The sequence below is a fragment of the Mesoplodon mirus genome, assembly GCF_964341445.2.
Source record: "Mesoplodon mirus genome assembly, chromosome: 6".
NCBI lineage: Eukaryota > Metazoa > Chordata > Mammalia > Artiodactyla > Ziphiidae > Mesoplodon > Mesoplodon mirus.
This window is the reverse complement of record NC_138982.1, coordinates 68,134,620-68,161,939: the sequence shown is the minus strand read 5'-3', so window position 1 is coordinate 68,161,939 and position 27,320 is coordinate 68,134,620. Positions and strand designations below refer to the sequence as shown.

At 43.3% G+C, this 27,320-nt stretch overlaps 1 protein-coding gene across 1 annotated transcript in view; it reads right to left on the bottom strand.

The window, feature by feature from the left end:
- Window positions 1–1,038: 1,038 nt before the first annotated feature.
- LOC309805962 (uncharacterized protein) overlaps window positions 1,039–27,320 on the bottom strand; it is a gene marked incomplete at its 5' end in the record, with an annotated part of 55,671 nt that continues 29,389 nt past the window's right edge. Inside the window, 15 exons of the mRNA XM_082624326.1 lie at window positions 1,039–2,527; window positions 4,240–4,512; window positions 7,280–7,360; window positions 7,961–8,014; window positions 9,313–9,451; window positions 12,132–12,266; window positions 14,595–14,845; window positions 14,959–15,176; window positions 15,461–15,510; window positions 15,606–15,652; window positions 15,811–15,858; window positions 16,221–16,265; window positions 20,067–20,096; window positions 20,430–20,471; window positions 26,426–26,470. Coding sequence (XP_082480452.1) covers window positions 2,508–2,527; window positions 4,240–4,512; window positions 7,280–7,360; window positions 7,961–8,014; window positions 9,313–9,451; window positions 12,132–12,266; window positions 14,595–14,845; window positions 14,959–15,176; window positions 15,461–15,510; window positions 15,606–15,652; window positions 15,811–15,858; window positions 16,221–16,265; window positions 20,067–20,096; window positions 20,430–20,471; window positions 26,426–26,470 — 1,478 coding nt within the window. The 3' untranslated portion in view covers window positions 1,039–2,507. The remainder of the gene's footprint in view (window positions 2,528–4,239; window positions 4,513–7,279; window positions 7,361–7,960; window positions 8,015–9,312; window positions 9,452–12,131; window positions 12,267–14,594; window positions 14,846–14,958; window positions 15,177–15,460; window positions 15,511–15,605; window positions 15,653–15,810; window positions 15,859–16,220; window positions 16,266–20,066; window positions 20,097–20,429; window positions 20,472–26,425; window positions 26,471–27,320) is intronic.

Genomic DNA, 27,320 nt, shown 5'->3' with positions numbered 1-27,320 from the left:
ACAGCTAAAGAAAGAACAGAACTCAGCCAAGCCCCTCCCCGCAGTTAAGTTTTTATAAGTCACAAAACGATCTTTTAGATTTCTCAACTTGCTTGAAAAGAAAACGCTGCTATAAATGCATAGATCAGACCCCCTTCTAAAAATGAAACTCGTGCCAAAGGTTACAGCAAACAGCAAGAATGTACTTCTGCAGAATAAAGATAGCAGTCTAACTACAGGCTGTTTAACCAGAAATTTCCATCACGATTGGAATAAATTGGATCTAAATCCTCTAGAGGCTCAAGGCTGGAAGTCCCAGTTTAAAAAGCAGGAAGAACTTCAGAACTCTGCACTCAGAATTCAACCCCAGGGCCTCTGTTTTAGTATCAGCAGCCACAGAGCCATTGACAGAAATGCTCAAGCCCTGGAATGTGGGCTGGAAAAGATGCATTCCCAGGCAGTCTGGAATCCCCACCTTCAGCAAGCAGTGTGCTGCTTCAACCCAAGAAGGACTTCCAGCAACGCAACAGGCTGGGCCAACCAACAGGCTGGGCCAACCGCTGAAAACCACTGTCCTCGTGAGAGCACTCTTAAAATATCGGCAAATACAGTGGCCTCTTTAGAAAATGGAGTGGAAACACACTTCCACATGATGAAGCAGGGAAAAAAGGTTGTCCCCTAAAGCAATCCAAAAAAAGAACAATATGTGCCCCCAATATGCAGAAAAATCCTGTTAACAGATATGCACAAGTAAGGAACTAATTATGAATACACCTGGTTTTACATAAAAACGTACCTCCCCATCCACGGGGAGGGGAGAAGACACACTCTAAATCATTCCTGGAGGGAGAAGGGTTAGGGGATGTGCAGGTTCTCCTGAATCTGTGCAAACTCCTGGGTTAGTTTACCCTGGTTTACACTCACTCGGCCTCAGTCCAAGAACTGGGGCTGGGAGCAAAACCAACTAACGCCCAAACAGCCAAGATAATAGTAACCGAGGAATATGATGCTTTAAAAAGTACTGTTTCAGTAAATAATAATACAAAGAAGACACATTAGCACTGTACAAATGCAGATTTATTGTTCTTCCCTTTATCCATAGGAGGAAACAGGGTGGAAATTGTTAGGAAAGCAGCTTATATACAAAGCACTTCTGAAATTATGCTTTTCTTTGGAAAACAACTTATAAAAAAATAATAAACGTTTAAAAAAAAATCAAGTCCTTTAAGTATTTTACACTTCTGAATGTTAAAACTCCATGTGTTTCCTAAAATATAGAACAATTAAAAAAAAACTCATAAAGTGACATTGATTTGAATTCCACAGAATCCCTGACCATTAGAAATACGTTCTTCCCTATAAAGTCAATTTGTTCTTCACAGGCAAAGCTACAGTTAAAGTGTGTTTCTCTAATTCATTGAGATTGAATTTTACTCTCCAACTAATGTCTACAGGAGACTAATGGTAATTTATAGTTTCTTCAAATAAGTTAACATATCCAAAATGTTAATCACCACATGCATAATTCTGGGAGAGTGACAGTATCTATACATACCAAAAAAAAAAAACAAGATTTCACCCATTAACAAGAGCCAATATGGCCCATGATTCCCTGGGGCAAGTCCTCTTTGAGAAGAGATGACAGTTTCCCCTTGGTCCTGGCTAAGGCTATTTCTGAGTGGCATTCCTGTGCTCCCCACCTGCCAACCCTCCCCAAAGTAAATGACCCAGGGGCCAAAGTCAAGAAATGTAGTGTTTGGCCTGGTGATTTCAGAAGGTTGATGAAACCCGCAGGGACTCTGAAGACGGACCCAGCTGAACTTGCCCAGTGAGATGAGGCAATCACCTCTGAGGGTTTGCCCCAACACTGATGGGGAGAGGATTACATTCCTTTCTAATCACCCTAGGACCAGGTAACATGATTGGTTTAATGGTGTAACAGACCACTAGCCAGACTGGTTAGTAATGTGAGACATGGAAATCACACCTCACATAAAAAGACATATTGTACCTGGAGGCACATAAGTGTCTGACTGCGTGGGAGCTAAAAGAACAGGAACTTCTCTTTATTATTAATGTCATTAGGAAAAAAGCTAAACGAAATTGGTGCCATTTAAGTTCTCCAACACTTAACTGCTAAAAATGTTTCAAACACTTGATATATATTTCATAGTTCACAGACTCCAAAAGGAAAACGATCGCATTTCTCACCTGACTGCGGTTGGGTCATTTTAAGCACCCTTTGTAAGTGTATTTGTTTGGGTGGGGAAGCGGGTGGGAGGGTGTGAGTGGGAGGTACAAAAAAAAAAAAAATCTTGATATTGCAGAGGTTTTTTGTCTTCCTCAAGGTTTCTAAATATTTCATTCCCTTTGCCCCTGAATAATGTGAGCTGTGGGCAGCCTGTGAAAGGAGCTGCTTCCACAGGCTGTGCAGCTCTAGGTTCCGGAGTCCACATCCAATTACCACGGCGAGGGTCTTTGCAGGTAAAAGTTCCTGAAGCTTCCTTTTTCAGCTCATCTTCCAAACTTCATGTTTCCTGTAAGAAACCTAACAAAATAGAGAAATGAATTCAAAGATTCATTGTTGGGGGGGAAAGGGCACATGCTTTTAAAGAAAGTCACTTGTCCATTTCAAAAAAGAATTCCTGGGAGTGGCTGGGTTTTCCTGAGCTGAAGATAAACCAGTACAATTTTTTAAGGTTGTGGTTACAAGATACTAAAACGTCCTGATAAAAAAAAACAAACTTCAGCCAATTAACCAGTCATTTTGGCTACATGAGGGCATAAAACACCGGTAAATTTTTGGTTTTTTGTTTGTTTTTAACTCACAGAAGATTTTTCTCCTATTTAACGAGGGGAATGGACTAAGAAGCTTTTATGATCCCCTCCACTGCTAAAAAATGTCACAAACCCTTGTCATCAAGTCAAGCGTCTAGTGAGGTCAACAGCAGAGAAAAAGAAAACAAAAAATAACAACCCATTTTACAGGATTTGTGAGATAGTCAGATTTCCAAGCCTTCCTTTGATGGAAGAGGCTGTGATTATTTCCTTATCACAGCACAGAGGCCAGACTGTCAAGAGGCAGAAGTGCCTAAATGCAAATAAGCAGATTTCCACATGTGGGCCTCAGTGACTTACGTAATTTCAACATACCCAAGAAAAAGTGAAAAATTTGATATTGAAAAACTGGCTCTTCTATCTGCTTGCAGCTTTTGCATCCAAACAATGGTGGGAGAGTTCAGAAAGCTTGCCCATCACACCTGACAGCATCCTGAGAGTTCGCCGCCCCAGACTTTTACTTTTCATATAAGCTTTTGGGGAGCTGACACACTTTTACATTCTTCAAGGAATAAAAAGTCCAAATAGAATTCCAAATAAAAACCACTCTCTGATTTGCTGAGGCTTCTGAGAAGTAACACCACATTTGTTAATCATGGTAACAATATATAATAACCAAAGTTGTGAATTGGTTTGACCTTGATTCTAACAATGTGCTAATAAGTAAGTCAAGCCACAAAAAAAGAAGTGCTTAAAACAAAGGAAGGAACCCTGTGGTTTTCTGGATTGAGACCAGAAACAACTCCCTTTAGCTCTCTCTTGGGTTCTGCTCTTTCCCTTCCCTTCTTTGCTGCTGGAGGTTTACTAGTGCCACGCAGTGGCCTCCTGGAGCACTGCTTCAGCACCACAGAAAGCCTAGAAGGATCAATGAATGCTACCAGTCAGGTCCCTGCCTAAGCCTCACTACCTGCCTGGAGATTTACACGCATTACCTCTTTTCGTTATCACACCAGACCCAGGACATTGGGGTTTTGCATCCATTTGACAGATGGGAACATAGAGGTTTAAAGTCAGGTAAGGAATTTGCTTAGTCATGGATAGATATATCGTACAACACAGGGAATACAGCCAGTAGTTTATAACTATAAATGGAGTATAACCTGTAAAAACTGTGAATCACTATATTGCACACCTGTGACATATAATATTATATATCAACTATACTTCAATAAAAAAAAAATGTTTGCCTAGTCACAAACCTAGCCAGCACTTGAGATGGGATCTGAACACTTCCTCTGACTGCATACACAAGTCACCTTTACTTAGATTATGGCAGCCCACATGCTTATTGCTACAGCATTTGCACAGTTCTCTAAACCCGAGCTTATAAATACACAAGCAACACATTCTATAATAGAAATTTGCTATTTGCAAAGACACAGCTTGATTTCAAGTAAATGACTAAGAGAACTTCCTGCTTACCTTTCAGCACATCTTGGACTTCCACTGAACTGACGCTTTTCAAGCAGTTCCATAAATTCTGAGCTGTGGCATTACCCTGCTCCTTTTCTTGCCACTTCTTCAGCATCCTGAACTTATTGATCGTGACATCTTCTTTCTTCTCCAGGATCGCATCGATATCGCTAATCTTCAACTTCAGGTTGGCAATGGCAATCTTTACCCACTCCTTCCCCAACTTCTCAGCAAGGTTAATCAACTGAGCGTCTGTTAACAAGGTTTTAGTCTTCACTCCATCTAAAAGCACATGAAGAATTCAGTTGTTCCGCTAAACACTTCATTTATAGCCATTTACAATGAAAATGTATTCTTTGGATAAAAAAAGAAACCATGATTCGAAACTTTAATAACTGCTTTTAAAATATATTTAAGTGTCAAAAAAAATCCCTGCTTTCCCAACTATCTTAAGGACCAAAGGGAACAATTTCATACAACATTAAACTGGGGTATAATGCTCACATGATAATTCAATAATTCAGGGAATGAAATTGTTTTATAAAGCAGCACAAATTAGGTTGGAGTAAAAAAAAAATCAGGTACCAAAAATAATTTATGTGGCTCAAAAAGAAAAATATACAGCTTTTGCCCTTGCCCAGCTCTGCAACTTCATCTAAGTGTTAACACCACATACAGAATGCTACCTTTAGTGGTCAATAAAGAGAACAGCAAGAGATATGAATTGCAGTCTCCATTCCACCATCTCCTGGCATTAGGGGAAAGAGCACATTCCACAGAAAAGCCAGAGGATGGTATCTGTAATATCTGTTGCTCACTAAGAAACAGTATCATAATCTTGGAAGGGTATATGTTTGCCAATGGAAACCACTGGCCCCATAAAAAATATCAGCCCTAGCAGTAAGGTGGATTTTCTACATTCCCACTTTTCAGCTGGTTGTGCTACGGTGCAGCAAAGCTCATGGGGTACAGAGTCTCGGTTAAGGATCCTCAAGGCCTTACAAACACTGGAGGTGACACTAGAAGGGAGTAAGAGGGAGGAAGAATCCTTCCTGCCCCTCCTCCAGGACTGTGACGCTTTCACTCATCTACAGCCAACAATCTGTTAAAGTGAACCTAACGTTTGTATTGGACCCTAATGCACTTCAGTTTCGTCTCTAACGTTCTAGACTGAAGAATGGGTTCTGAAGGATGGCCCCTGCCCCCTAGTGGTCTCCTGATACATGGGATCTGTCAAAAATGTAAGTTCAGGGCTTCCCTGGTGGCGCAGTGGTTGAGAGTCCACCTGCCGATGCAGGGGACACGGGTTCGTGCCCCGGTCCGGGAAGATCCCACATGCCGCGGAGTGGCTGGGCTCGTGAGCCATGGCCGCTGAGCCTGCGCGTCCGGAGCCTGTGCTCCGCAATGGGAGAGGCCACAACAGTGAGAGGCCCGCGTACCACAAAAAAAAAAAAAAAAAAAAAAAGTAAGTTCTCAGGACCATCTCCAAAGCCCCCAAACTGTTATGCGGCAGGCTGGATGGGAGGGGAGTTTGGGGGAGAACGGATACATGTATATATATGGCTGAGCCCCTTTGCTGCGCACCTGAAACTATCACAACATTGTTCATTGGCTGTACTCCAATATAAAATAAAAAAATTTTTTTAAAGTAAATCTTATTAATTTATTCGCTACTACATTGTCAACTCTAAAAAGGTTGGAAATCTTAATCTTTCTAGGTAGTATTTGATCATTTTAATTCTATTTCTAGTTACTTGCTGTTGGAGCTAATTTTAAATAGCCAAATAATTGCAAGAAAAAACTTTTCCTATATATCAATTTAATATAAAATTGTTTCCCATTCAGTTATAAATGAATAAGTTCCGAGGATCTAATACACAGCATGGTGACTATAGTTAATAATACTGTGTTGTACACTTGAAATTTCCTAAGAGAGTAGGTCTTATGCATTCTCACTACCACCAAAAAAAAAAGGCTATGTGAGATAATAGATGTGCTAATTAACTTGATTGGTAAATATTTCACAATATATGCATACATCAAAACATCACATTGTGTACTTTAAGTATACACAATTTTGTCAATTATATCTCGATAAAACTGGAAAAATACTGTATTCCAATTTGGTTAGATTTTAAAATAACTCCAGAGCCTCATTTTGATGTTCATTAAATAGAAACAATAAACTTTTCTCTAGTGACATACAGTAAACTCAGACATATGTCATCCTCACAACCTCCTGCTCTAGCATGTGAAGAATAGCTTATTTTAGTCTATAGAGAGTTTATCTGCTTTTAGAGATTCATACCTTCTTACAATGGTAGAATAAAAGGTATTTTGATGAAAGGGTTAATCTGGGGAGTTACATGAGGCCCCCAAAGCCTTGAGATCTTGTCTCATATAATTTGAGTCTGGGTTTTTTAACTTAAATTTGTGAATTCTGGCTGGACTTGAATTTTGAGGTACATACTCCATCTTCTGGCTCCTTGGAGTATTGTTTTTAAATGTTTAAATCTCTACTGTATTTTCACAACTATCAAGCCTTGGTCTCTGCCATTTAATTGGAAGAAATTAAGTTGACCTTTGTCTCCAATAACAGCTGGCGGCTCCTTCCCCCAAAAGTAGCTAATAACGTTGAGGCCAGTGAATGCACACATGGACATTCACTATTTACTCCTTCAATGAATATTCATTGTCTTCTACATAAAAGGCTGCAGGCTCAGTGTTATGGGAAAATGCACACACAGATGGACAGGCCACGGCCCCTGTCCCTACGGGCTGCAGGAGCTTCCCCTGGCCCTCCATTCTACTTTCACCGAGTGAAGGGGAGGACTGGGCAGTCAAGCTGGAAAAGTAAGCTGAGGCAGACCAAGAAGGACCCTTGTCCAGCCCTAAGGAGCTGGGACACAGGGGGAAAGTATCTGGGAGGGCACGCACACCTAGGATGTGGCTCCAGGAGGACTGACCCAAAAAGCACATGTGTTGCATGGAAGTCAATGGGGGAGATGAGGGAAAACGACTGATAGCGATGGATTACGTTTTTACAAACCTGAAGCGTCAATCTGCTTCATTCTTTTATCATAGACCACCTCATCGGGTAAGCTGCTACTCATTTTTCGCCGCCTATTACCTTTAAAAAACAACAGCAACAACAAAAAATTGGCTTTCCCTTAGGGTTCTTATTATCTACCCATCTTCAAACAAGAGTTCTTTTTTAAAAAATCATCACTGAGATAGAAACAAATTGAAAATGGATTCCAAGGTCGTTCTGATGATTAAGAGTTATGGAACACTGAACAGGTCCTTAACGTTACCGTATTTGCACAGCAGAATTAAAATTCTAGGGCTTCCCTGGTGGCGCAGTGGTTGAGAATCTGTCTGCTAATGCAGGGGACACGGTTCGAGCCCTGGTCTGGGAGGATCCCACATGCCGCGGAGCAACTAGGCCCGTGAGCCACAACTACTGAGCCTGCGCGTCTGGAGCCTGTGCTCCGCAACAAGAGAGGCTGCGATAGTGAGAGGCCCGCGCACCGCGATGAAGAGTGGCCCCCGCTTGCCACAACTAGAGAAAACCCTCGCACAGAAACGAAGACCCAACACAGCAAAAATAAATTAATTAATTAATAAACTTCTACCCCCAACATCTTCTTTAAAAAAAAATAAATAAAATAAATAAAATTCTAGTGAATGGAAGGAATAGACGAGTTTAATGTCCAGTACGAGCACTTACCACTTGTGCTGCTTTTCGAAATGTTCGGGTTCTGATCACGCTGAACCCAGTCACCTGTTAAATTACAATAAGCAGCAATTGGAAAAAGTGGTTTTGAAACTGGAAGTAAAGCAACGATTTATGAAAGCACCTGAAACCCTAGGGTCTTGGCAACCTCTCTAAAGTTCAAATATGAGTTTGGGGTTTTAACTTGGTATGTATGCAAATGCACTGGGCTTGAACTCTTGAGATAAATAACAAGTACTCCTTCTAACACGTCTTGTGGGACAAGTGTTTCCCAAACTTCAGTCATCTGCACCCCACTGTCATGATATCTGCCATACCCATCTGCCAGGTGAAATGTCATTCACTCCGTATTTCTTTAAATCTAGAACTACCGTAAATAGAACAGTGGCATCATGTGCCATATGGAGAAGGAAGCCATAAAAATAAACATCTTTAAATTTTAAGTGTATTTGTATGTACTCCACGTAAAAGAATCTCATATATGTATTATCATTCTGTACTTGAGGGGTTCTTTCTGGACACTTCACCTGTGATTCGACACCACCTGTCCCATGTAAAATTCAGTCCCTGCTCTAACCGATGCCTGTGTGTCAGGCAGGCCTTCTGCAGGTTCCTTTAGTGAAGATGCCTAATAGTGATGCGCAATTTCAGTTCATTGTTAGCTTAGGCCGCCAAAATAATGGAGACCAGAACCATCTTACAATGCAGACTATTATTAAGTAAGTTTAAAAAAAGAAGGCTTAAAAAGTGGTCTTTAAAATTGCCAAGAGGCTTAGTCTAGAAGAACATCTGTCATTCAGGTTGCTACATGTTAAATACCTTTATTCCTGTGGCATTTGCTGTGATTAAAAAGTAACATCTTTCAGGTTCATTTATTTGAGCATATTAATGAATACCGAGCAAAAATACTACAATCCCCAATACACAGTCCCAACTAGGACTCTTCCCAGCTAAGTAATTGTAGTTTGGATAAAAGGGCCTGTTTCAAACTGGCTAACTTAAGGGTATAATATTGAGAACAGGAGTCACACCTACAGAAAAGCTTCCTGCTTAAACTAGCACAGAATTCCAAACTGATTAGACTGGGTTTCGTTTCTGGAGTATAAAGACATGAGAGCAAATATGGACTCCGTGCACCCACTGACTCTGGGGATTTGGACGGTGGGTGCCTGAGAAGCAGAGCCGGCACTTCGGCCCAGGAGCTGGGGCCTCTGTTTCTCTTAATCGAATGTTTTAATATTACAGTGATGGGACAGACAACTACTCTATTTGCTTTTCCACCCAGGCCACCTGCCCCCCGCCTCAACCCCCAAACAGAGTTTTAATTCAAGATACAAAACACTCACACTCTCTCAGTTTTGCTTTCCATACAATTTCCTCGGAATCCATTTCAACCAAAAGTAATTTAAACTCCACTGGTTGCTCCAAATACACTTCACTATAACTTTTCAATTTTAAAAGTGAACCATCCACAAATTCAATTTCCTTTTAAGAAAAAAACAAACGTGATTTTCTGAAATTTAAAAGTTGCGTTAATTAACAACATAAAATGTCAGATAAGGAATAACGGCGATGAGAAGGGTTAGTGCTTGAACGCTCACTGAAATTTTGACCTTGGAAATTCCACTCCTTCATCATACATCCTCTCACTTTCCTGCTTCTAATCCATCCTTACTCTTACTCCAAACTGCTTCTCTACCTCATTGAAGCTTCTAGTCCCGTGGCCCTAGTTTTCTAAGGTGATACTTTTCAGCCTTTCCTGATGTCAACGTTTCATCTTTCCCAAATGGCACCTGTGCTCACCCATCAGCCACCCTATCCCAGGTGCTTTTAAACTCCTCACCACCTTTTTCCTAGATCACTCTCCAATCTGCAGTTGATTCCGCATTTACAGAACTATGTGCGGTGTTTTATCCACGTGTCCTCAGTGAACACCGCCGTCCCCCAACAAATCCTCGTATCGCTCTTTTATGGATAAAGAATCCCAGAGAAGCGTATGAACTTGCCCAGGTCCACACCTAGGAAGTGGCGGAACTGGAATTTGAATCCACACCTCGTGACTCCAGAGTGTGAGCTCTTAACCACTACACAGACCGCCTCCTGCCTTCCACCTCCCCTGCTCCTCTCCAGGCTGGCTAGCAAGGCTGGCGGGAGAAATACATCTTTGAAAAAATATCAGCGACCTGCACTGGGCATCACCATCACAAACCGGTGGTCGTAACCTGTCCCCCTCCCTTTCCGTTCCAAGTCACTAGTATTATCTTCACAACCTTCTAAGGGTCAGTCACCAGGGCCTACAAAGCTGAGACAGCGCCCTCCCCTGGCCCTACTCCTCCTAAATCCCTCCACATTCAGCTTCTCCAGAACTATCCTGGGGCCTCCAGCCCAACTGCACATCCCCGCCCCCTCACTTAGACACCTGCGGCCCCGGAAGAGGGCCCCTCTTCCGGGAGAGCTTCAGAAAGCTCATCTCTTCCAGGGAATCCCTCACCCTTCAAACCCAGAACAAACATCACCCATGTGAAAAGCATTCCTGGAGACCCACTGCACTTCGTACCCATCTCTATAGTAACACATTATGTTAAAATTATTTCTTTTCATGAATGGAGTATTTCTCTCACTTTGAGGGAAAAGACTGTGACTTATTTGTTTTTTAATTCTTAGCTCTTTTCTCAAGCTGACTGGTAATAGGCACTTCTGATCAATGTCAGTTAAGCAAATCATTAATGGTATAAAACTAATAAGAACACCTTATATTTACAGTTTGATAACTTTCAGAGTGCTCCCAAACCATTACTTGGTATGATCCTTACAGCAATCCTGGAAGATTATCCCCATTTTATTGGCCAGAAATGTGGTTAACAGAACGTAGACTATTTAAAGCCCTCCAGCTATCAACATCCTTTGTAAGAATGAACTCCTGGGACCCCCTCGGTGTCTTGCTGGGCACATCCATCCATTCAATACGTATTATTCCCTCTCCTAGTGGTTCTTAAACGTGGCAGCACATTATAGTCACCTTGGGAGCTTTAATAAGCCCAATGCCCAGGCCATTCCCAGACCAATTAAGTCAGCATCTCTGGAGGTGGGACCCAGGCCACGGAATGTTTTTAAAGCTCCTCAGGGAATTTCACTATGCAGCAAAGGCCAAGAATCACTGCTCTAAGCACACCCTTCTAATTTAATTCCACTTCCCAGACAAGGCTGCAGTTTGCTTCTTGTGATTGTTTTGATGTACCATCTGCCAGGGCCTGATTAGCTTAGAAGGGCTGAGAATCAGCCTCTCAGATCCCAGTGTGGGGACAGTGGCTTTAGAGGCCAAGGGCAGTCGGGGCCCTGGGCGAGCCCTCCAATGCCCAGGTGTGTGCAGATCGCCCACCTGCTTTGCACATTAGTTTCCTCAGTCATGTTGTTGTAAGGCTCAAATGGTTCAAAGGGTGTGGAGAGACGCTTTGAAACTGGAAAGGAAGGAAGGTTATAGAAGACTGTCTGACCAACCTGACTGCTTCTACAGGGCACGAGGCCCCTAATAATATAATAAAACAGTACAACATGGACCACTGCCATTAGCTCTCTTGCCTCACATTTTAATTTAATGGAATCAAAACATGTTTTCAACTTTTCATAAACTATAAAACAAACAAACAAACAAAAGGAGGTGTACAAAAGGAATTTCCATGCAGCCGTCCAGACTAGAGAAGCTGTGGCATATGCTCAGAGCACATAATGAAAATAAGTTTTAAAAATAAACTAAGCCATTTCTGAGAAACCAAGATCACTTACAAATGTCATGGTGTGTACAGTGAATAGTTCAAATCTAACAACAATTCGTCCTAATAAGTACTTTTCAAATGCCTTCCATTAAGAAAAGTCCAATATCCCTTGCTAACACTGTTTGAAGAATTTAATTTAAAATGCAAGAACATTTAAAACCTTTTTAAAGGGAAAGAGATTGGATAGTCTATTTTTCCAATGACTGCAGATAAATCCTGAAATTCAACTGCATTTTTGGAATAAACAACAAGTTTAGCAAAACAACTGCCTTCTTAGAAACTGGGAAATAAAAAAGGAAAACAAAATGCATTATTTTGAATATCTTCAAAACACCACACCTAAGAAATATACATCCTTGCTACTACTCCAAGGTGGTTTTTAAAATACCTACCTCGGGGGTGATTTCAGCTTCTGGCTCACTGATCAGCCTGTACTTCTTCCCATTCTGCAACAGCTTCTGGCAAACAGGAGGCTTGTCGATTTTCATGAATTTCTTAGAGGAGTGCTTTACAGCCTTGGAAATATCCTAAAGAAGGAAATAGGTTTTGGTTTCGAAATCCATCAGCAACAACTGTCAGAGACCTAAGAGCCAGGCTGTGCATGTGCCAGCTGCATTATCTTCACTTCCTCCTACAGAATGACAGCGGGGGAGTAGCTTTCACAGTGCTCACAAGGGAAAAAAGCCACAGAGGCTGAGTCGCCTTTGATCTGCACTTCCGGCACCCAGATCGCCAAACATCTTCCTGCGAAAGCACTACAGCCAAAAGCAACACTTATACCCTGTGTGGCACCAAAAATCTGCTTCTGAAGAATCTGAGAAAATTAAATTAGCACGAGCGTTATACATTTGTATTACTAACTACATGCCCATCGTGTGAACAGAAAGCAACTCTTTTACTGCACGTGGTTCCAGCCTATTCAGAGTTTGTTTCCATCCTTATTTTCACAACTATCCCTTTGACATGGGCCTAGAGGGGACACTGACTTTATATGTAATGTTCGAATGCCCCCAAGAGGTTAATGTAACCTTTGGCCCAAGCTCCCTTGGTAAAGCAGCTGTACAGCCGAACATGAAATTTAGGTTTCCGGAGGCAGAGTTCAGGAAATCTTTTCCTACGTAGGAAAAAAATCAACCCAAGAAGAAAGGTGTAAAAATAAAACATCAGCCAGGAAGGACATCCTGCCTTATGCATGCCACACTCTCCATTGTTCTGGTGGCATCCTTTTCTACATTTGCTGATACAATCAGCTCCCTACCCCAGCTTCCCAGGAAGTGTGGAATAACGCTCTTTTAATTAACTGATTTTTACTTTAAAAAAATATAAAGTTCATCAAATAATAGTACTTATTCCAAATCTATGCTAATTATACATTTTTTTTAACTTTTTATTTTATATTGGAGTATAGCCGATTAACAATGTTGTGAAAGTTTCAGGGGCACAGCAAAGCGACTCAGCCATACATATACATGCATCCATCCTCCCCCAGGCTCCCTCCCATCCAGGCTGCCACATAACACTGAGCAGAGTGCCCTGTGCTATACTAATTATACTTTAGATGTGATTATTTTTATACCATTTTAAAGACTACTTTCCCAACGGAAAGTATTATCTTTAATGAGACTACAGGAAGCGTATTCTACTTGCTTAGGAGGAAACTAAGAACCTACTACTTAATAAAGTTTTTATACTTTAATACATATTGCTAATTAAAATCAGTATAATATTTTTAAAGCATGGAAATATTACAACCTAAAACCACTGGGAGTAGGTAGTTTGATATAAATTCTATAACTCAAATTATAACTCATAAATTAGTACACTTTATTATAGCTCTAATGCTTACTTTTTTCCAATTCTGTTAAACCTTAATTTTGAATCTGAAAGTATAATTTTGAGTCACTGCTTTATCTACTATATTTCAGTGCTCCATCCACCTCTAAGTCGTTTTAACTGTATTGACAGTGAGTCAGCCTACGAAAAGAGATTCAATTCTCTGTTATAGATACAGTGCAGAAAATGGGCTAAACATCATGGCCTTATTCTGTGTTCTGGAAAACTGGTTCCATTATGAATATCCACACCCCTCCCCTCAGGCCATTCTACCTTAAACATATTGGGTGCTTCATGAACATTTGCTGCTACAAAGCCCAGAATGTTGAACCCAAGGCCAATTTTTATCCAAAAAATTGCTCTGGAATGAGTTACCCTAAGAGATCCATCTTACTGACGGAGTTTTAGGCCAAGGAGAAAACTTCAGTCGCCCTACACTTGACCCAAAGACCTGAAACGTCTCCCCAGTCTATCTAGAGCAGGTGCTTCTCCAACTCTAATGTCCCAGTCACCTGGGAATGTTGACCAGTGCAGGCTCTGAGTCTGCAGGTCTGGGTGGGGCTGAGACTTTGCTTTTTTTTTTTTTTTTTTTTTTTAGACTTTGCATTTTAACGAACTCCCTGCTAATGTCAGCCAGCCACTGCTGGTCTCCATGTCCCCTGGTCCCCTGGTCCCCAGACCACATGTTGAGCAGCAAGGCGTAGAGAACAGATGGCCTAGGCTGCCCACCAGGCAACCCTCTCCAAGGTCAGGCCTGCCTGTCTGCGCCATCCCCACCTCTGGAGCGCTATTTTCCTATCTGTTATCTTCACGACACTGTTTACATGTATAAACACCTGTACTCCATGGATCTGAGGACTTGGCATGCACCTAGTCACTGACCTGATGACCTCTTTGGGCGATCACCAAATCAGACCCGCTGTGGGTGACGCTTAAATCAACAGGGACGGGACCCACCCAGATGTCATGTAAAGTCTGAACACAAAGTATTCAACATTTAGTATTCACTTTCATTGATTTACCTTGATGAAGGACTCATTATTGGTTGCTATGTACACTCGAAAAGACAAGGATGGGTTATGGTCGATGGCTTTGTACAGGATCACGGCCCCGTGGTGGAATACTGTTTCTTCGCTTTGAATAACAGGTCCCACAGGAGAAAGAGAGCTCACGTGCCATTTGACATGGGTTGCAGAATGGTCCACAGTATATTCTAACAAGGCCCCAGTACTTTTAACATGTAAGACTTTGAACATCATGTTGGCATCGCAGTCTGTTAACACATGAAGGTGAATCAGTATTCCAGGTATTGTATGGGTTGCACATATACTCTCACACATATGCACATGCACACACTAACTAAACTTTTAGCAAACGAGTACTTACGACCCAAGCAGAGGGAATGTGGAAAATGAATGGAGGTAAGACAGGTTGGGTCACATTTAACATCAAACAAGGGTCCACCGACCACCCAGGGCTTCACAACCAGGTCTGCGTATTTGCTCCAGGACAGGACGCAATACTTGATGTCAACTTTTCTGTTAACCTCAAATATCAGACCAGTCTCCATGCACTGGTAAGTTCCCTCTGTGTCCACCTTCAGTCTGCATTGGATAGATAAGAACACCTGTTTAGTCCTGATGTTTGGTTAGGAGAAGACTTCTGAAAAATTTTTTTCAATTCATTTTTTTGTTTTTAATTTCACTCAAAAGCACTAAGGGAACTCTATAACATTTTGAAGCAGCACCATTATCAAAGAAAACAATCCAAGTAATTACATAAAATGTGTAAAGTTAGTTATGCTTTTTGTGTTTCCCCTGCTTGGGGTTATAATTATGTAGAAAGTTAAATTACTGACAATATGTCTTCTGCATTCACAATTACTTACAAAAACTGTCCCCGGGAAAGGAGCCTGGGGGTCACTAGTTCATTGTGTTTCTGGAGAAAAAGCACATATATAACCTATAAGTAAATGCTGTTTTCTTAAATAAAGCAAATTAAAGAATCATCCTTCATAATTAAAAGATACTTACATTTTCAGCATTACAGTGTTCACAGTGAGATTGGATTTCATTAAATTCTAAATGATAGAGAAAAAGTTTTACTTATAGGAATGTGACTGGCATTTTCAGACAAAAATTGTTTTAATAAATATATAAGATATGACCAGATTACAAAATTCAAAGGTACAGGTCCCTCAGCAATAATGAGAATATTTTGGAAAACATCAGTTCATACCTGAATTAAAATGATCTGTAGGCAATTCTTTACCCTGCCATTCTTCAACTGTAAAAGATATGGTCACACATGTACTGGCGTAAGTCAGTCACAGGGTAAATCACTCAAACCCCCATCTCCAGCTTCACAACCAAAAGGAACTTCAAACATACATTAAACATCTCCATGAGTGGATTCAGTGCCACATGATGCATCATGCTTGTGAGTCCCGCTGTAGGTCTAAAGGCATGAAAACGAGCTTGAAAGCGACTCTTAAGTTTCCATGCACCCCATTTTGGCACATTAAGTCTTTAGCTGATCTCCTGGCACAGAAGCAACAGCTCTCAGAATCCTCCTCTCACACCACAGGCACAGGGAGAACGGGATGAATTAGAGAAAACGAGAGGGCAAGGGCACTGCCTCGCTCTTACCCTGATTAGACGCTTCCTCAGTGGAAGACTCTCTTAGCTCCCCATCTGTGGAGACAAGAAGGGACTGAGGCACAGGTGGTCATGAACGAGCTCTTCACTAGTTACTCCTCACGTAGGCCAGCGTCTCAGCTGGACGGCCGCAGCCCCCAGTGAAGAGCCCTTCACGGTGGCCAGGAGTAGGGAACTAAGCTGGAGTCATTATCCCCAAGGTAGAGCTTGACCGGCATCAGCCCTTCAGGCTAGTACAGAGTTAGAGATAAGCTTGGAAGTAAGAGAGGAGTTGACATCTGATTTTAGGCATGTTTAAACTGGAACTATCTCGTAAGCGTCTCCAATTTAGCATGTAGACTCCTTCCATTGGCTCCCCACTACTTTCAGCTTCTATCAGCCTCCCCACACTTACTGCCCTCCCGTCACTCCGAGCCACTCTCCACACCAAAGCACGCTCCTGCCTCAGGGCCTTTGCACTTACTGTCTCCTAGAACAAATATTCACACTGCTCACTCCCTTACATCCTTGCAGTCTCTGTTCAAATGTCGCCTTATCAGAGAGGCTTTCTTGATGCCCCCAACCTGACCAAAGCAGGGCCTGCCTGACACCTCTCTTCCCCCTTCATTTTCTTCAGGACACTGCCTGCCACCTTGCACACTATACAGTTCAGTGTTTCTGCTTCCTGTCTCTCTCCCCACTAGAATGTAAGCTTCATGAGGACTGTAACCCCAGGGCCTGGTAAATGCTCACTTTCTGAATGACTAGAATTCCAGAATACAAAAATGTATTATGAAAGGGAACAGGGGTGAATTTTCCTATTATCTACACCGGCCACTAGTTGCATGAGCTTGGGCACTCTAGTTATGTACTAAATCTCTCTGTCCATTACTTTCCTCATCTGTTAAATGAGGATTAACATAATACCACCCCCAGAAAGATAGAAAATAAAATTACAGGTAGGTATTCTACCTGGCACTCAGCAAGCACTCAGTGAGTGCTAGCTAACTGTTACTAACTATTATTTTGCTAGGGCAATGGGTGGAACTCATTAAAAAATTAAAGAATTCTAAAGTAGACAATAACCCTTCACTTGGGGTAAGACCTAATATGTTGAATGCTTGGTTTTATATTTTAGAGATCTGAACAAGCATTGGAAGGGTGAGCCCATGGGTAAGACAGGCATCTTCACCACATGTGGAAGGTCCTAGGCCACCACCAATGCCCAGAAGGTGCGGACTCTCCCCAGGATGCTGCTCCAGCCCTGGCCACACAAGCTGCCTGCTATCAGGGCATTCATTATACAGGAACCAGGAGTTGCAAGAGAGAACCAGCTTTAAAAAACAGCATTGGGCTTCCCTGGTGGCGCAGTGGTTGAGAATCTGCCTGCTAATGCAGGGGACACGGGTTCGAGCCCTGGTCTGGGAGGATCCCACATGCCACGGAGCAACTAGGCCCGTGAGCCACAGCTACTGAGCCTGCGCGTCTGGAGCCTGTGCTCCGCAACAAGAGGCCGCGATAGTGAAAGGCCCGCGCACCGCGATGAAGAGTGGCCCCTGCTTGCCACAACTAGAGAAAGCCCTCGCACAGAAACGAAGACCCAACGCAGCAAAAATAAATAAATAAATTACTAAAAAAACTCCTACCCCCAACAAAAAACAAACAAACAAACAAAAAAAAAACAGCATTAAGATGAAATAGAAACCAGAGACTAAAAGTATTCAGAATTCTGGACTCAGAATACTACAGATCCAAAGGTTCTTAAATACTGACCCAAGTCCTGCACCACAAAATTCTTCAATCATATTTCCACAGCCACTATGCTAAAAAGCATCATAAAATTCTAAATTATTTAGTGGTTATCATCTATACCCAGGGTCCCCAACCCCTGGTTCCTGTTAGGAACCAGGCCGCACAGCAGGAGGTGAGTGGTGGGCGAGCGAGTGAAGCTTCATCTGGGGCTCCCCATCACCGTCCGCATCACTTGCATTACCACCTGAGCCATATCCACACCCCCCTGACCCGGGTCCATGGAAAAACCGTCTTCCATGAAACTGGTCCCTGGTGCCAAAAAGGTTGGGGACTGCTGATCTACACTGCATTTCATCCACATCCCATGTTTTTGTTTCTACCTATCTGCCTTGGGAGCAGAGAAAAGAAAAGAGGTTAGAGAATCCTAACCACCCAGCAAACTGAGTCTTCCACCAGGTCCTCCCAGCCAAAGCAGAGAAATTGATGAAATTCTCTCCAACACATAAACCACAGCTTCTCTTTAATCCACACGACGCAGGTGACCTCAGAGCTCATGCCTATGAGTGGAAGGCATATCTGATCATGAGGATGAGGGGTGGGCCTGCATCACCAGCCAGCCCACAGAAAAGTAAGCATCCCAGGGCAGCCTGCCGGGTCCTTCCACCTGACCTGAGAATGGAGGTGAACGGTGTGTGTGGCGGGGGAGGGGGGGGGCTGTCTCTTCGATTTCTCCCCTCAATGTGGAGGATAAAAGGTCTTTTAACAAAGAGAATAACCTTGGGGGAAGGCAGGGCCCCGTGGATAGCCTCGGGGCTCCAGAAACAAGCATCCTCAGCCCACCCACTTTCACTGCCAAAGACATCCAGGTGTCTAATTTGGCCAAGGGCCAGGTCCAGCAGCTCCCTGACCCACACATGCCCTGTCTGACCGCACTGACCGTGCCCTCCCACCCAAACATGAGCCTATCTCGAGCCTCTCTGACTCAAATGTCTTCCACGTGGTTGCCACCCTGGTGAGGCCCTGGTCCAGGCCTGGCTTCCAGGACCCTGAGGGTCCTGCCTCTGGCTCTGTGTCCCTATGGCCATTTACTCAATTATTAACCAGGGACAACAAAGACCGGATCCCAATACACAGCTTTCTGACTTCATTTCTATCCTAATCCAATCTATTGGAGGCTAGACTTCTGACCGCATTTTGCAGGATGAAATAGTCCTTATAATGTATAAAGGGGATTGGCAGTAGGAGGGCTGGTACACATTCTCTCCTTATGGGTATCAGAATGTGACATCTACTCCACGAGTGTGATACAGAAATAATTACAGGTTCTTATCAATACATAACGTGATTGCAAGGAGTTTACAATTACCTTCACGGGTTCTCCATTGGGAAACTGCAGAGAGAATTAGATTAAAGACAGAAGGACTTCTGAGTGAAGAGACTTCATTAATTTAAAAATTTTACAAAGGAGCCCTCTGACTGCCTTGCTATAGTATTTGTGTTCATAAGCAGATTATATTCTAAGAACTGGGGGGAAAAAGTCCTGCAGTAAAATAAAATCAGTTAGAATATAAGCTTAGTCATGCAAACATTTTTTTCCTAAGTCTTTCACAAAACTTTAGATCAAAACCAAATTTTATATTTAGAATCTACGTCTTTACAGTGGTTTCATACTCAAGTTGTTCACAAACAGCCAGAAGAGCAAGCCAGAAACTTTAAACCACAAATGTACAACATTTTCAGCAGCAAACAGTTTACTCTGCGATGATAAACTGTGGGCGGCGACCACCTCGGAAGGAAGCCAAGGCCGCTGCGGCGACACTGCAGATTTCAGCCAGTCCCTCAATCTCTTCTCCTTTGGGAACCGTGAGGGCAGAACCACACATGCAGAGTCTTGGCATCAATGCAGACCAGGAACACATCCCTTGTATTCCAAGTCTACTGAGCTCAAATTTTCAAAATACTTATTCCTTTCCCGATGTTGAACCCAATTTTACACAGGAAAAGATCATGAACAAGCAACTTGCAACTTAAAAATCTCAAAGCCTATCCATCTTTCTTCCTTTCAACAACAAAAAAGAAAGTCAGAGGAAGGAAGGATATACTCACTTGTTTTTTCTGGTTTTGGCGTCTCGTTATCTACAAACAAAAAAAAAAAGGTCTAAATCATATTCATACGACAACTAAGAAAAAACACAGGCTAATGGGAGAATAGGTAAAATGTTTGCCTCTCACCAATAGCAACCATTTCCTGTCTTTCTTTTTCAGCTCATCCTGTTTTGCTACTTTGCTTGCCAACTAGCAATTATTTACCATGTAAGTACTTTTTCAGTACTTCACAAAAAAGACACTAGTAATTATTATGTCCTCAAGCAATGTAAGTGATCTGGGCATTACTTTAAAATAAGAATAAAGGTGTCTATGTTTAACTAGAATTCTGTAATTAAAGAAACACATACACAGATAACTCACCAGATTCACTTTCAGAACTGCTCTCAGAACTGCTGTCCTCACCTAAAAAAAAAGCATATGCCAGGAGAAGCACACAATGAATAAAAGTAGGAACTATTTTTTTTAATTATACATACAATAAAACAGATCCGAACTCAACTAATTTCTTCCTTTCAACCATTCTCACTAAGTCCCAAACTAGCCTGGTTTACATAAAAGAAGGCTTATCTTTCTTTGGAGCTGGATAAAACATACTTTAATGGCTTAAATATGAGCTCAAATCACACTCTGGCTGCAATAATCACTTTATTTGGGTGTCACCCAAGTCCCACCCACAGCCTGACCTGCTCTCGCTGCTCCCGTCTTGGACCCGCACTCGTACGTCTAGAAGGCTCCATGCAAAAGTTCAATGACACAACAGTGCAGAATACTGTAGTGTAAATGCCATTTCCCTGAAGCATAGGACAAACAGTCTACAGTGTTCAACTACTTCTGGAAAGAGCGGTCCCCAAGAATGCCCCCTCCCCTTTCTCACGCCCACTCAGCGCCTCCATCCACGGCAATCAGGCTTCTGTTCCCACAACTAGTTTGGAATCCGTTCCCTGATGTCCCCAAAGGCCCACTAAGCCCCAGACCCATGACTCCCGCGGGCAGACGAGACCCCTACCACCCCATCCTGCCTGCACAGCCCTCCCGTCTGTCCTGGTTCTCCGCCTGCCTCTCCGTGTGCCCTCCATTTGCCTTCTGCTCCTCTCCACACTCCACCCACACTCCCTACTTCCAGCCTTCTTTCCACCTCAAGAGCCCCGAGAGGGCTGGCCACCTACTCCCAAATCTGGATCTGACCTCCACCTCCAGGCGCACCCTGGGCCTCCCCTGGCTAACCAGATGAGTGCCCGGGCAGAATCTGCTCAGCCAAGTGCACCCCCTCCACTCCCTCCCCTCCACTGCCGCCCTGCTTCGCCCCCCATGCAGGCTCAGGATCCCCTGAGCAAATACATGGAAAGCTATTAATATCATTCTCCAATCTTCCCTCCCTACACACAACTACTGACAACCAAAACCAAGGACGGACAATAGTTCCATGGAGAAATGGAAAGATTTGAGAATAAAGATGAGAACGATAATACAGCAGCTACGAGCAGCTTTTTAGAGTGTTCACTATGTGCCAGGCACTGTGCATATACTTACTCATTTACGTGTATTCACTCATTTACAGTTATTTACTCACTTTGCATATATATATATATATTTACATATATTTATGTAAGGGCTTTACGTATATTTACACATTAACTCTCACTTCCAAACAAGGTAAGCTGAGGTCAGTGAACTGACTTATGCAACACCACGAGCACCAGGGCATTACCCCTCATGCCCCACCCCCACCCCCCCGCCAACCAAGTCTGGCGCTAAGATTTCAACTTGGGCAGTCTGGCCTGAATTTGCCCTCTTAACCATGTTGTTACACTTGCAAACATGCTTCTTGTTACTTCAGCAGTTCAACACCCAGAAGCTGGAGACTGATTGGATGGGGCGGGGGTGGGGGGGTGGAGTAGGAGGCAGACTCCTGCATGAGAGGATGCCTGAGGGGAGGGTGAGGCGTTGAAACAGGTGCTGGGAAATCAAAGTGATATGACTTGGCCTGGTCTTCCAGGGCTGGAAGAACAGAGCAGTGGTTCTCAACCTTGGCTACACGCTGATATCACCTAGGGAGCTTTCTAAACACACCCATGCCTGGGACTCTGGGATGGGGCCCGAACAGCAGTATTTTTTCTTTTTTTTTTTTTTTTTTGCGGTACACGGGCCTCTCACTGTTGTGGCCTCTCCCGTTGCGGAGCACAGGCTCCGGACGCGCAGGCTCAGTGGCCATGGCTCACGGGCCCAGCCGCTCCGCGGCATGTGGGATCTTCCCAGACCAGGGCATGAACCCGTGTCCCCTGCATCGGCAGGTGGACTCTCAACCACTGCGCCACCAGGGAAGCCCAGCAGTATTTTTTTAAAGGTCCCCAGATAACTTCAGTGTGCAGCCAGTGTTGAGAACCACTGGCCTAGAATCAACCCATTTTAATCACTTTCCTCGTTCCCCAGGCTGTACCCCAGGATGATTACCACTCCTTCCTCCAAGCCCTTACAGATGCCACCCCATTGCCTGGAAACCCCTTCCCCAGACCCCACCTGCAGAGCTCCTAGGCATCCATTAAGAGCCAGCGCAATGTCACTTCTGCTGACAGTCTCCCTCTGCCCCACCAAGGTAGGTGAGCCCTGCCTCTTTCCTGATCCATCCTGTCACATTTACCCCGTTGCCAAGCAGTGCCTGCTTGCTTAGCTGTTGGTCTGTGAGCCCCGGAGGACTGAGGCTGTGTCTCACCACCCTGATTCCCCAGCACCCATCCCTATACAGATGCTCAATGAATGAATGAATGTGTGAACGAACGAATGCTTTGCCCAGCTTTAAAGAAGCAAGCAGCCCCTACCATGGCCCCTCTTTATTCTGTCGGTTCCCTCGGGCAGTCTTGGACCTCTGCAGGGCTGTCATTCTGCCTGGACCAGTCCCAGGTGAGGCCCACCTGCTGCCCCTGGTCCCTGGGAGAGGGAGTCTGGGGCCAGCCCTTCAGCTCACCTTCCCGCCGGTTCTAGACCTAGGACTCCTGATTCTATTTCTGCCTCCCTGCCCTGGGATCCTGCTCAAGCCCCCAGGACCATTTTTCTGCCTCACGGCACAAATTTGAGAACTAAATAAGATGTCTGCGAAGAGGGACCAGCCCAGGGCCTCGCACACAGTAGGCACTTAATAAGTGTTACTAATAGGTCACATTCACTCCTAAACTCCAGTGACAGGCCAGTCCAAGCCTGCTACTACAAGCACTAAACCCTTCCCATATTTGTACAGGTGAAAGCTCTAACAGCTGGCTCCCTGTTCAGGGAAGCTGGTGCACAAACAACCCCCAGCTCTGAGCTTCTCTTCTCCCAGTTTCTCATTCTGATGGGCGCCACCTTCACCACACCCGGCTGTCCTTCAGAACGCCAGCCTAGATGCAGACAAAATCCATACTCCTTCCTTTGACCCACTGCATTCAACTAGAAAAAGCTAACCTTTTAAAAATAAACTTTACTTTAAAAAAAAATAAAAGGAGAGAAAGGTGAGAAAGGGAACAGAGGGAATGTGAAAGCAGGCAAACTGAAAGAGCAGGTCCCATGCCTTATCTGGTAAAGAGGCCGGTGCATTTTCTCTCCTCTGAGGGTTGGACACTTCGGGGCAGACAGCAGGGGAATGCAGGCCACAGCCCCTTCCACATACTCTCAGCCTAGAGAGAAACAGCGGCTGCACAGCCCGCTTCCTCTCCACTCCCGAGGCCAAGTTAGGGGTCACTCCTGTCTCCCCTCTGGGGCTCGTTGCCCTGCCCTGTACCCCGTTATCAGCTCTGCTCTCAGTTTACAAAAATCACCCTCTGCTTCTTGACAAGGCCAGCCCCACTTCATCCAGCTGAGAAGGCTCCACCCCACTCTGGCCTGAGGTGTCTGTCGCTTCACTCACCTGACAATCTGTGTTACCCACTGGCTGGACCATACTCTGCGGGTACACACTTTTAACTCTCATCTTTTGATTCGGACACCATCACCAGCAGCGGACTTTCTCCTCCTTTCTCAGACAGCTAGGGGAGAGCTGTCCTTGCACAATCCCATTTTAATCTCCATTTTGGTTATATCTTACAAATCCATAGTTCTCCTCTTTTATTTAACGTTAAAACCAAAGGGCACTTCGCATAACTTTAGGTACTGTTCCCCTTTTGTCACTAGGAACATGGAAACCTCATAAAAATAGCCGGTGTAATCATCAAACCCGTACAATATTACCTTGAGGAAAAAGAGAAAATATACTTAATTTTCCAGATATAACAATAAAAACTCTACCATCTGGCAACAAGATTGCCAGTTGGCTCTGTTCTCAGAAATGACAAGGGTAAGAAAACAAATCAGAGGGACAACTTTTGCTACTTGTCTGTCCTGAAGTATATTCTATTCCACATAAACCTAATCACAGGAATAAATCAAGTGTGCAAAAACCACAGTCCCAGCAAACTGTTCGGGAAGCAGGGCCCTGGGCACAGACATGACTGAGCTTAAGTTTTTCAAGAAAACACGTGGATTTTTTTCTGGACAACAAGCTTTGGATATTTTTCTTCTGATATAACCTGTTTTTTTTCTATAACTACCTTATTGAGATCGAATTTGCATACTATACAATTCACTCAAAGTGCACAATTCAATGGCTTTTCGCATATTCACAGAGTTGTACATCTATCGTGACAATCAATTTTACATTTTCATCACCCCAAAAAACCCCTGTACCTTTTAACTATCCAACCTCCCCATTCCTCCCAGACCTAGACAACCAATACTCTATTTTCTGCCTGAATAGATTTGCCTCTTCTGGACATTTCATATAAATGGAATTACATAATACACAGGCTTTTGTACCTGTCTTTTCTCACTGAGCACGTTTCCAAGGTTCAACCATGTTGTAGTATGTATCAGCACTTTATTCTTTTTTATGGCTGAATAATATTCCATTATATGGTGTTGTGTATTGAATTGTGTTCCCCCCGCCAAAAGAAAATTCATGTTTGAAGTCCTTAGACTATGACCTTATTTGGAGACAGAGTCTTTATAGAGGTATTTACCTCAGGTAAAATGAGATCATTAGGGTAGGCCCTAATCCAGGATGACTGGTGTCCTTACAAAAAAGGGAAATTCAGACACAGAGACACATCATAGGAAGAACATCATATGATCATGATGATGGCTATCTACAAACCAACAAAAGAGATCTGGAACAGATCCTCTCTCCAAGTCCTCAGAAGGAATCAACCCTGCCGACACCTTGATCTCAAGACTTCTAGCCCCCAGAACTGTGAGACAATACATTTCTGTTGGTTAAGCCCCCCAGTCTGTGGCACTTCGTTACAGCAGTCCTAGCGAAGTAATACAAATGGGTATACCACATTTTGTTTATGCATTTAAAACTTGATGGACTTTTGGGTTGTTTCCAACTTTTGACTATCATGAATAATGTCGCTGTGAACATTCATGCACAAGTTTCTCTTGGGTATACACAGAGGAGAGAAATTGCTGGATCAAATGGTAATTTGTTTAGCTATTTGAGAATGACCTGTTTTCCGAGATGGCTGTGACAATTTACATTCCCATCAGTGGTATATGAGGGTTTTAATTTCTCTACATCCTTGACAACACTTGCTACTATCTTTTTCATTATAGCCATCCTAGTGGGTGTGAAGTGGTATCTTGCTGTGGTTTTGATTTGTATCTTCCTGAAATGATATTGAGCATCTTTTATGTGCTTATTGGCCATTTGTACATCTTCTCCGGAGAACAGATTTTTTAATCCAAAGGGCCTATGTAATCTAGCCCCCGCCTGCCTCTGCAGACACACTATGGCCCTGCCACCTTTCCCCTCTCTCTCTGATTCCAGTCATCTGACCTTCTTCAGCCTCTGAAAACAAGCACTGTGCACTTTCCCACATCACGGCCTTTACACCTGCAAGTCTTTTGAACTAAGACAACTCTTTTCCCCACCTTTGCCCTGTTACCTCAATTCATCCTTCAGAGTTCAAGTCGACCATCACCTCCTCAGGGAAGCCTCCCAGGACTACCCTCGCCAAGTATCCACCAACTGGCTGGGCTCACAGAGGACCCTCTATTAGGTTAGTGGAGCCAATCTAGAAAATGGCCTGACTGCCCCACCAGAGAAATTCTCAGTTTCACTAAGTACATCTTTATCACCAAACTTTAAAGTCACTGATTTCACTAGGCTAGGTGATCATGAAAGTTTAAAATTCATTCAACTCTTTCAAGTAGAAAGATGAAAGTCCCTACCTTTCATTCAGATTGTTTGAAGTAAAACAGAAAAATAAATTGTAATTTATCTTGCTATGAATTGGTTATTTTGTAAAAATTTCATTTGGGCATTTACCAATATTAATCATATCCCTTACCTGATTTAGAGTCCTTTGAAGTATCTAGGTTGGGACTGAGGCAATCTAAATTTTGAGAAAGAAACAAAGTTTAATAGTATAAATACAAGGATAAAATAGAGAAGATTATGTCCATTTTTGTAAAAGCTGCTAAACCAAAAATAACAGAAGCACCCTATTCCATAGACTGAATCACCTCTTTAGAGCCAAAGCAGCCTTGCATATGAAATGAATGCCCAGTTACCAATGGTAAACAATGCCATATTCTCAAAGGAAAAAAGATTTAGCCCAAGAAACCATAAGCCTTTTCCAATAGAGGGCAAACAGAAAGCCAAAAAACTTTATAATTACATTTGGTTGGATTCCTGGCAATCTCTCAATTTTGTGCCACAGGGCATTGTTTCTTTGTCTGATTAACCCAGCAGCTCCCTAAAAACATCCCTGGCGATTAAGTAACTTGACACTAGGAAGGGAAAAAAAGCACCTGGTTTTAGATTTTGTAACTGAAGGGCAGGCAGTGGTGTTACTATACCAAAGAATCAGTGTCCTTCCCCAGTTAACAGTCAATTCAGGCAAACAACTGTCAACAATTTAGTAAAATGACACAAATAGGTTAGAGGTAAGGATGTAAAGTTGGCCAGATAAGTTGTGACCAGACTAGGGAGGACCTGGAATGCAGTTAGGAAGAACTGGCCTTGGGGGATGGTTCTCCTACAGGGAATGACGTGGAGACGCAGAATTACGTGACAGCTTCAAGCTGGAATGGGCCTTGGTGTTCCCCAAGATGTTGGTGGACACTGGGGGGTACTGACGTTCAGGATGCATTAGACTCCAGAGAGCCTGACACGGAGGCCACTGCAGAGATCCAGATATGAAGTGATGAGAGCCTAGGCCAGTGTGGGTGCATGGGAATGGA